Here is an 11,176-nt window from a genome sequence, read left to right as displayed (position 1 = left end):
GCCATACTCTGCAGACTGGGATAAGGTTAATTTTTTTCTCTTCAAAGTCTGATCATGCACATTTTGGCTTCTGAACATTTTCGAAAGATGTGGACACATTTTGGCACTTGCTCATTTACAAAAAATTGTGCGCACATTTACTCCCGCGCTATTCACGCACATGGTGCAAAAAATAACCATTGTCATTCTGCCAGAATGGTAAAAAATATCACCCCCCCAAAGTTGTTTATGACTCAGCGTCTATTTTCAGCAACTATGACGCAATAACAATCATTTTTACTCCTATTTATATCAATTTTAAATCATAGTAAAGTTGTTTAAATAAGAATTATTATTGTTTATGTCAAAAAACTGTTGTACTGGGTTTGATAGCTTAGCCCTAAACTTTAGTTCAGTAGCGTAAATAGCCATCTCCAACACCCGAAGGGACATTTTTTGTATTTTCGCGCCTAAAATTGTGTAATGGGGTTTGCACCATTGCGTTGTCATTAGGTGGTGTTTTTACTGCAAACACTTTGCAAACTGACAAAAAAAAAGCTGAAGGGTATCCCGTACAAGTTTGGCACCAATTTTATTGTTTATCGATTAAGGATTGTGAAACAATCATTTGGAATTTATTTGCACTACTTCGTCTTGATTGTCATCTTTTCGTCTTGGAATGGAGTGTCTATAAAATATGAAGGTAGGCTATTAGATATTAGTATGTTTCGCAACAGTAAAATTCAATTATTTGCAAACATGCGTCAAATAGTTTTACATCCACAATTTACCGAACAATTTATTCTACGAATAGTAAATTATTGCTAAATCGTGTTTATAGGGCCTTAAACTAAACTCTATAATTTAAACATCTTGAGGGTATTTAGCAGCAAGAGCGTTTACCAGTTAGAATAGGCATCCGCGCAGTCTGGTACCAATGACGGATGAACGCAGACATTGTACGTAGGATCAAACACAGCACCATATGCACAGTCTTTTGTCTTCAACTCTCCACTTGCACACTGTAAAAGTTGAACCACATTTTAATACTGCACATGCTAATGTATGCCAATGCTAGTGTATTCAAATCGAACTCCTAAAATCGCTAAACGGACCTCATTGGTTGCTTTTGAAATTCACTAAATATGGAATGATGATTGAGATTTTTAAAAAACATTACCTCGAAAAAACAACAAAAAGAAGTTGCGATGTATTAAATGTACATTGTAATATAGAACAGATTGGTAGGGAATAATGGACAGTATCAAACTGTAGGCTACTGTTTTGGTGCTCTGTAATTAAAGCGTAGTTTTTGTGTTTTTTTGTGGAATATTTTGTGGTTTCCAAAACATGTTTTGTAGCCAGGCTTTATTTTCATCAAGTTTAACTCAAAACATTTTATTGATGCATTAAAAAGATATTTTAACTGTTGTAACAAATTTGTTTATGGTATACGGGTAGACACTATTTAGTTCTTTTATCATTAAACTTCAAATCCTCTTTACAACGCCCTGTGTTCTATTGACATGTTAACCAATTTGTGATTATTGAGAAAAGCAATACATTCAGTGGTGACATTGGTGGTATTCAGCTGGTTCGCACCGGTTCTATAGAACCGTCTGACGAAATTTAATGAGATTAGCCAACCGGTTAGCATTACTGGTTACTGTCAATAGATACTGCCCATTTTTTTGTATAAAACGGACTGAAAAATATGACTTTTATGATAAAACCGCGGGCTGACAGAAAATTTGAATCTCACCACTGATTACATTATACCTGGTAAAATCTTAAACAATCCCCGTTCTTTTCAAATGGATACGAACTCTCAGGATTTCCTTCAGCATCAGTGCATGAGATTGCTGGAGGAGACAAGAAGAGATTGAGAACGGCAACGTTTGAAACATCAGCCGCGTTTCCAGCATCGTCAGTGGCACGCATTGCGATTCCAACTCTGCAACCAAACAATGGTAAGGAATATCATTTTTGACTTACTTTCTTTTGTGTATTTAAAAAAACGTAAGGTTTTGATTTAAGCAATAAATTAAATAAAAAATAAAAAAACTGTTTTACTATTTGTTAGTCTTCTTTATTGACTATCATATTAATTTATTAAATATTTATTGCTAGGCTAATATAAAAACAAGCCTGAAACGAGCCCAATTTTACCGTCATTGAACTGCTTGCTGAGACGCTGGCAGGTAAAAACAATACTTTTAGCTCGGACACGGACAAGGCAGTGGTGGGATTCGGCCGGTTCGCACTGGTTCTATGGAACTGTCTCACGAAAATTGTATGAGATCAGCAAACTGGTTAGCATTTCTGGTTACTGTCAATGTACTTTTTGTAACAGAACCGGTTGAAAAATATGACTTTTGTGATAGAACCCGCTGACAAAAAATTTGAACCCCACCGCTGGGACAAGGCGTAATTCAATTGTAGTGTTTGAATGAAAAATCGAGATAACAGTTTGCAAGGACAGCTAATGTTATAAATGTGATAAAGTCAACATGTTACACATACGTTGCCATTTCCACATCAGCTGGTATATCAGGAAGTTTCACAACCATAACTTCAGGCCAATACGCTCTCAGAGGATAATCTATATCTCCCTGCGTCACCATGACGTCAGTCACCAGTTCAGCGTCATCAAATGACGTCAGAAGGTCGCTTGTTGACCCGTAAGTGTAGCGGATTTCGTATTGGGTGGCTAAAAATCATTAAAAAATAAAATGCTATCTTTATTCTGCTAAACATTATAAGTGTGTGGCTTTTTGTTTCAATTGTGTTTTAAAATGGGTTGGATCAGTAGTTTGTAAAACGGCTTGAGAACTTTTGATCAACAGTCTTTGCTTTTGGCATAGTCATTTAGTTGTAACGTGTTTTAACAAAGATTTCTACGTTGTCGAACATGTTATATACTGGTATTACTGTATGAGAGTAGAAAGAATGCAAGTTGAGTGTGTTTTAATCACAATGTGCATTTAAGCAATGCAGCAAGCAGAGTCCACTTTGAAACTAATAGTAATGACAATGTCAATGCGTTAATTAGTGGGCCTAAGTAAATGATGATATCAATTCGCACATGTGCTATATAGATATTTCATATGTTACACACACACACCAGTGCCAACGGCGTTGTCGTCCCCAGGAGCGGTGAAGGTAATTTGAATCCCTTGATTTGCATCCAGCATATCCACTTGGATCGCTTTCAAATCTATAACTCGGTTTGGTGGGATAATATCGTTATAAAAGTTGCTCACTGACCTGAAAACGAAGTTTTGTACTTTTTGTGTAATCTGCTATTGTTGCGGTTTTAAAATTCAACAGTAAAAAATATACACTTTTACATAATTTTCAAAACTATTAAGGCAATCAATTTTTTTACCATACAGTTAATCAACAAGCAATTGTAGCTCGACCAAACTAGTTTTGAGACACAGGAAAGATGTCACATTACTATTTTTTTTAAATAGTTTTCTACACAAATTTAACATCTTTACTTGTCGTGGTGGAAGCTTCCGAGCGTAGTTACTCTCTGGAATGGTTCAATATCTTTTGTTGTGAGGGGTGGAATTTGTTGTGGAAGATTTGTGTTCAACACAACGCTGCCTGGAAACGTTGAAAATATTAAGTTGGAGTTTTGATCTGGTTAGTTTATGCATTGTTTTGTAGGTTTGGAAAGTAGCTAAAAACACTGTTTAGTTTTTTTACAACTTGTTCTAGAAACAACAAACAATAACAGAGCTCAGTAAAGCACCAATTCACACTGTCATGAAGCAATCGTGAAAATCCTCATAGATGTTACTAAATATCCAAGGCTAGAAACATATGAAGAAACTGTTGGCGTTGCTATAATTGAGTTGTGAATACGAAACGGTGGCACATTTATAACTACGCTTTACGATACATTTTTGTGGAATTTGTTTCATAGGGCCTAAATCTAAATCATTTGTTTTCAACCTATGTCCGAACTCAACTTACAACTCTACAGTGATGCGTTTTTGGTGCTAAAATACGAAAAAAATTGTTGGTTATTGCCACTTTAACAAACCCACCATCGTCCTTGACATATCCATAGTTCACGGCGGCAGATGATCCACGACGTTTTGTTTTCACAGAAAGAGTTTCTGAAACGTTTCCCAAACCGACTGCTTTAATCTGAAAATCCAGCAGTTTAGTTTGGGTAAGGACAACTTAAAAAACCTTTAGTATAATTTACCTGTACGCTAAACTTTCCTGAGTCGGTGTATTCGCTGAAATATCGACTGTAGACGCCATCGTTTGAACGTATGTCGGGAGCTAAAACAATTGTTTTGATAAATGGTGACACCTTAAAAATTTTTTGCGTATTTTGTAATCGCATTTTGGAAGGTTCTGTTCATTTAGATTGTACCAATACACGCAGTATTTATGTGGATTTTATGTAATACTGATATCTTAACCATCGAGCATTTGCATGACACGTAAGCTGCAAACAGTGCATCCTGTTTCGATATACACAGTCCAATCAGTACTACCAACGTATTGTCACTATAGCTGCACTGATGAGACCCAATAAGCCAAAAGAGTGTACACTGTCTGCAGCTTACCGATCCTTTTTTTAGGTTTTTTTTATTTGTTTTTTACTAGAGAAGACATCTTTGATAAAGGTTGGGCTTGTTGAAAGATAAAAGGGGCTTGCTCGTTTCAAATATAACATCTTTGTAGATTTAACAAGACCGTAACATCTTTGAAGTTGTTTGTAATAAGGTTTATTTTTGTACCTGCACCGTTGTCAAACAAGTCGATGGTGCTAACAGTTCCGTCTGGATGGTTGATTGTCGCCTGAACTTGAGCACCCAAAATCGCTTCGTAACCTCTCGACACCTGCAAAGTCATTGTACATTTTTGTCTTTCCAAATTTTTTCGTGACTGTCTCGAATGTTATTTCAGGTGAATTGAAACGCATTAAAAACGTCAAAACAATTTGTGACATTTATAGATTTTTTTGGTTATATTTTTATTTAACTTACCTTATATGGGTATTTTAAAAAAATACGACGCAACCAATGCAATTGATTGCACCCTATAAGACAGTCGTTTTAGTGTTGAAATATGTTAATTGTAGTCCAATTTGCTAAGCGCTGCCACAGTTCAGATACTTAAGTTAACACAAATTGTATCTTTACCTTTGAGTATAAGATGGTTGGGCTCTCGCTTGTGTCGTCAACCAGTGTCATAGTTGATTGAACATTGATCGGCAAAAGATCACTGTTACTTGCTTTTGAAGTTGCTACAACTGCAACGGTTTCGAAATTACTTCCGGTTGCAATCATAAACTCCCATACTCCGCTCTGAAAGTTAGGACACAATTTACCAAAGGTGTGCCAAAAATTAAACAATTCTGATTGGTCCAGCGATGACGACACATGTTTATTAATCGGCGTTGACTGCTGTGTCCTGTGTTTTACAAAACTGCTCGGTTCTTTGTACAGTTTGCTAATACCATTATATTGTTTGTAGCATTAAAAAGTAACATTTAGTATCCTTCCCGCATATGCATCATATGTCGACAATCACTGTTTAAATGTGTAATTATCTGTTGTAACAATTGACGAAGCAACAGTGCTCCCTAATCAGAATCAGTCAACAATGGTGGTAAACGATGTATATTTCGCCCATGTGGGCATCATAAGTCACCCTTATACAAATAGAATCATAGAGGAGCACTATTGCTTTGCCAAACGTAATTTTAAAAGAAAATATTTTTAAACAAATTTTAAAATAAACAAGAAAGCTAAATTTTGTAAAAGACAAACAATAGTAGCAACATGTAACTGAACTGAAAAGTTTTTCAAACTTGTATTTTGCCTAAACTTACATTTTTTAAACAAGCTTACCTACCATAGCAATGCCAGGTATTTTAAAGAAGACAGTCTTATGGTCGACATCAATAACAGCATCATTGTTTCCGTACGAGTTGCCGACTGGATCAGTAATGAATATAGTTGGAGCAATCCAGTAATCAGACCACACAAAGGAGAAGGTCGTCGATTCGCCAATGGTTGAATCAATCACGACTTCACCTTTCTTCGTCCCATGCGAAGGTATGGTGTATTTTTGGTCAAATACCTAGCATAAAAAACTTTGATGTTTGTTCGACTTGAATGGGTCTATTTCAATGCCACAATATAAAAATTTACAATACAAAAAAATGTAAACCTTTTTTCGGTTTCTATTTCATGTTTGTTCGACTTGAATGAGCAGTATTTGACCCCTGTATAAATTTAGTACCTTGCCGGACCTCCTAGTGCAATTATCTCATTTTAGAAACCGAGAAAATGTTTACATTTTCAGCCCCTTGTGACCATATCCCACGAACTCAAGATCCACTGTCCTGAAATGTTATTACTCCAGTCGAGTGTTCGAGTCTCACCCCCAGGCAAGCTTTTTTAAAATACGACTTGCCGCCATAAAAGAACACGTTCAATCCGTATAACGGTTCTTATTGCCCTGATTTACCAATCCTGCCTAAATTGGAACGGTATGCCTTTGCTTGCATAGCACACTTTTGATCCAATTCGGTCATCATCGTAGGTAAATCTGATTTTCAAAGGTTACTGGTAAAAAAATTGGGTTCAGGTCAAGTTAGGGGATCGGGTTACAATTTTCAGTCCGTTTTCTAACTCTATTTAAAACAAATCAAGAAATTATATTCAAACAGATCATTAATTAAAAATAATATATGTTAGTCGGTTTCAGTTTAAAGAGATGCAAACTCCTGTACCTGGTAAAGATCTGTGTTCAAGTTTCCATCATTGGTTTCCGCCAATGACTTGAAAGCTGAAACTATAGTGGATGGATCTGATGCGTTCACAACATACATGACTCCCCCTGAGTCTTTTACCAATTGTTCCAGATCTGGGTTGGACGCCTCTCCGTAAAACACAGCATTAACGGCGACGCTCTAAACACAATTATCTTTTCAAAATTAAAGTTGGAAGAAAACTATTACAAACTGAAAATTTCATTTCCTATTGCTATAATCTGGATGGCTGCCCGTTTTAATCATTGTAGGCTTGGTTTCAGTAAGCCACTTTTTACAAAAAGGGTTTTAAAAATGTATTAAGTAAACTAAACAACAGGCACATATAGGAAAAAGTATATAAGTATAAAATATATAAACATATTTTTGGAACCCATGCCTACAATCGTTCTTAAAGAAAAAAATCAAATACTAACCCTTAAAAGAATGGAATCAGCTACATCTTTCACATAAGGTGCAGTATTTTCCAATCCATCCGTCATGATGATTATTTCTCCCCCAGCACTTACTCCAAACGCCTGTAAATAATATTCTGTAGTATAGTTTTAAACGCTCCCTACGTTATATTGTATTTGACTCAATGTAGGCCTCTTTAAGCAATACCGTAATTTGCAATACCTGAAGTGCTTGGCGCAGGCCACAACCAATACAGGTTTTGCTCTTAGTTCCAGTTGGGAAGTTGGCAACCAAGCTCTCTCTTGCTTGGTCGTTTTCGAGCAAAACCAATCCGTCTACCAAATCACTTGCTTCAACTTCAAACTGAACCATCCCCATGTAGCTGTCGGTGGGGACAAACTGCTTGATGAACATGCTCGCAGCGTTTTTCATGTTTGAAAATTGATGCTGAAATCAAACGACAAAAAGATTTAGTAGTCATTCAAGATGTATCTATTAACAGTAGCATAACTAAGTTGTTTAGTTTTAAAGCCAATGTGCACTTTACAGGATATGTTAAATTTAGTACCAGCAGTAATAATACCATTTGTCTTCTTTGAAATGGAGAAATGCTTAAAGCAGGGTAAGAAAGCTATTCTCAATCGGGGCTCTAAGACCCCAAAAAGGCTGTCATAGATTTTAAGAGTACGGGACCCTAGGAGCCTAACAAATGTGACCCTTATTAGTGCTAAACCCATTTAAGAGATCCATTGTTCCATATTTTTTTTCTTATTGCACATAAAACTTTTATTTTACTTGTGGGTGGGGACATGGGTTTTCAAATTTGTTTTGGGTGGACAACGAACTATTCAAGTCTAAGAACCACTGCTGTAAAGCCAAACGAAAAAATATAGTCTAGCCTCATAAATAAACCTAATCTGTTTTACATGTAAGAGTATATCAGTATCAGTGTGTGTAAAATCCATGGGTTTTGAGAGGCTCCAGGGACCTAAGACCCCTAACAAGTGTCACCGTCATTAGTGATGACCCCAAAGTGATCCAATGTCATTTGTGCCCTACCCCATGGGTTTTGAAAGTTACTTCATATTGGGAAATAAACAAATATGTCGTACGTGTAAGAAGTATACCGGTGTGTATAAATGTCAATTTGAACTTGCAAAAGACTTACCTTGTCACTCATACTGCTGGAAATATCGAAAGCAAGTACAATACGATATGGCAGGGGTTGTACGATGTTAAAATATGGAGTCACGTCCAAAACGGCATCATTTGCAGGGTTGTTGTCACCAGCGAAATCCTCAGATGATGAAATCACACCCCACTCGCTACGTTGGTTGCAGAGCAAGTTGTGTTCATTGGGAGCATCCTTGTCGTGCAAGTTCTGCGGGTCTGACTCGTCGTCGTGGTCAAATGTGAAGAGCTGGATAAATGATTTGGCTGGTTACAAACTTTACAAACAATAGCTCTACAGTGCGGGTCAACAACAACGTTTACGGAAAGTTTACAAAAGGATTACAAAAAACGTTTAAGGAAAATGCGATTTTCTCTTAGGGGGAATTCCTCCCCAGTTGGGAACCAGCAAAGGCTTATGTAGTTTTTCCTTAAGCTAAAATTTACTGGTATCAGATACATCAAATCTGTAATGGACGTTAGTTTACAAACTACGATCACCAGAAAAGCTCTATTTGGATTATCATATATCTGGCAGCAATAGTTTATACATTAGCTACATCATTATAAAATATTACGTCGTTGTGATATTGAAATGACATAATGGAGGAATGCACTCCGTCTTTTTGGTTCTCGAATGGGATGAAAATGCAGCCATCCAGTGGAAGCCAGTTAGTTTCTTGTTTATACTGACAAGTTGAAACTTCTCCACTTTCGAAATCGACCACGTAGTTTTCACCCAGAACCGATGCAGGGCTCCTACATCATAACAAGTAAACGTAACCTTTAATTGTAACTGCACCGTTGGTAGAAGCCTTTTCGTGTTGGTTGGGTTGACAATTTAGGCAAATGAGAAGTGAAATTTGGTAGTTGTGTTTTATGTTATGTGAATATAGTATTTATAATACCTGTTTCAGATCATTATAGCAGACTAGTTTTACTCAATATAGACCTAAATGTCATGTTCTGTACAAAGAAATTTTTGACATGCAAATGAACTAGGTAACGAGCAAAAAGTTGACATAAGCGCAAGAGCATATAAAGTAACATCAATGAAACAATTTTTTATGTGTTAATTATTCGTTTCAAATATCAAAATCAAAGGAACGGTTTTGTCTACAAAACCTTATAACTGGAAGTTATATCGAGTGAATTAATTGAATACCTGGTGTATTGTATCACGCCATTAGCGTCGTAGTAATAATCTTCGTAACCATTTGTCGCAGTTTCATCAAAAATTCCCCACCTCAAGTGCGCCCACTCGTGGACGAACGTTTTGTCTAAGAGCAAACCAAGTTTCAAACAACAGGATTTGGGCCAGGATTTACCAAGCAAAAGATAACGTTAATTTGTACATACACACAAATTTCAGAATTGCTGCGCAAACCACGTTAAACGGTATAGAGTTTGCGGGTCTGAAATTTTGTCAAAAAGAAAATATCTATTTCACCAAAATGGTTAAATTGTGTCATAAGGGGTGTTGAGCGTAAAGTCAGGCCCGAATCTAGTCACTGTTGTTTAAGCGTAAGCTGAAACTTGAACCTAAACGTTAACGCTTCAGTCCCAATTCCAACTCTTAAACAGTGAGAATAAACAAACAACTAAGGAACAATTTCAGCATGCTTTTTGCAATAAAAATATTCAGTCGCTCACATGCAAAGATTTTTTCCGAGTTGTAACAAACGGTACTCGACTTTTCCGAAACAATTTCTGGGGCTTTTTTAGGTCAACGAGATCGCTATTGGCATAAAGAGTATTAAGTATTTTACAATATATTGAAATATCATACCAAGTTACCTTTTGGTCCATACATGTCAGTATACTGTATGACTAAGTATTGCTCATCCAGCAGTTTTATTGTAAACAATCGACGTTTCGACGTCCTATACAAGACGCCTTCATCAGGATAATGACATAACTTGCAGGACAAATTTCTTTTAAAGCGACAAAATGCAAACCACACACATGTAAAACAGCGATAACAAGATCACGCGGCTGCAAACTCGCACCACTGTAGCGATAAAACAAGCTCAGTGGTGTAAAAGCGACCGATAATTTATCGGCATTAGAACATCTGTTTTAACGTTCATTGTGTTGGCGCGTGAATGGATGTTCCAAGACTCTAGGAAACTTCGCTTGTGAAAATCAGTTTCCTTCACCAACACTTGAGCAGCAGAAAAGTTAATGCTGTGATGGTGAGTGGTTGCATGGTTTGCCAACGCTGATTTCTTCGCATCCTTCTTGCCCACATCCCTTTCGTGCTCCTTCCGGCGCGTATTTAGACTTCTACCAGTCTCACCGATGTATATTTCGTCACACTCCCCGCACGGTATAGCATACACCACACCCCTAGTTGCAGTAGCATCTAGAGGATCTTTTGGGTGCGACAGCATCTGACGTAGGGTGTTTGCTGGTTTGACCCCAACCGATACTCCGAAATCGGTCAACATACGACGGATTATGTCTGTTAACCTTGGTATGTAAGGTAAGGTGACGAAGGCACGTTCTTTGTACTGGATTTCTTTCCGTGAAATCTTTTTGTGATCACGGAGAATCCAGTTCGGGTAGCCATTTAACCGCAGGGCCTCATTTACCCTGTGCAACTCCGCCTGAAGCAATGCTGGGTCTGTCGTCAAGCGTCTGGCCTGGTCTTTAAGTGCTTTGACAACAGCCCTTTTCTGGTACAAAGGATGATGGGATGTGAAGTGTAAATAGCGCATGGTACTGGTCGGCTTGTGGTACACACGCGTGGAAAGTTTACCATCCGCCGCTTTCAAAATTTCCACATCTAGGAAAGGAAGCCGGTTCTTGCTTTATCCTGAT

The 11,176-nt window shown here is 37.3% G+C and overlaps 1 protein-coding gene across 1 annotated transcript; it reads right to left on the bottom strand.

Moving 5' to 3' along the window:
* Positions 1-554: 554 nt before the first annotated feature.
* On the bottom strand, positions 555-10,210 carry LOC145233555 (calcium-activated chloride channel regulator 4-like). Its single transcript, XM_080098307.1, has 18 exons — positions 10,151-10,210; positions 9,519-9,633; positions 8,932-9,112; positions 8,352-8,603; positions 7,406-7,630; positions 7,204-7,305; positions 6,749-6,928; positions 5,866-6,093; positions 5,151-5,315; positions 4,746-4,848; positions 4,202-4,281; positions 4,038-4,140; positions 3,483-3,591; positions 3,104-3,246; positions 2,503-2,689; positions 1,759-1,933; positions 883-1,001; positions 555-667 (listed from the first exon to the last, which is right to left on the bottom strand). Coding segments are annotated over exons 1-18 (2,484 nt in total). The 5' UTR covers positions 10,167-10,210; the 3' UTR covers positions 555-666.
* Between the last annotated feature and the right edge of the window lie 966 nt (positions 10,211-11,176).

This window comes from Phallusia mammillata, chromosome 6 (genome assembly GCF_965637545.1).
Source record: "Phallusia mammillata chromosome 6, kaPhaMamm4.hap1.1, whole genome shotgun sequence".
NCBI lineage: Eukaryota > Metazoa > Chordata > Ascidiacea > Phlebobranchia > Ascidiidae > Phallusia > Phallusia mammillata.
Note: the sequence above shows the minus strand (reverse complement) of the source record. Positions and strands in the feature narration are given on the sequence as shown.

Coding starts and splice junctions, on each gene's coding strand:
- LOC145233555 (XM_080098307.1), bottom strand. Junction 7,306..7,405: donor GCCTGCGCCAAGCACTTCAG/GTATTGCAAATT, acceptor TATTATTTACAG/GCGTTTGGAGTAAGTGCTGG. Junction 6,929..7,203: donor CTGATTCCATTCTTTTAAGG/GTTAGTATTTGA, acceptor AATTGTGTTTAG/AGCGTCGCCGTTAATGCTGT.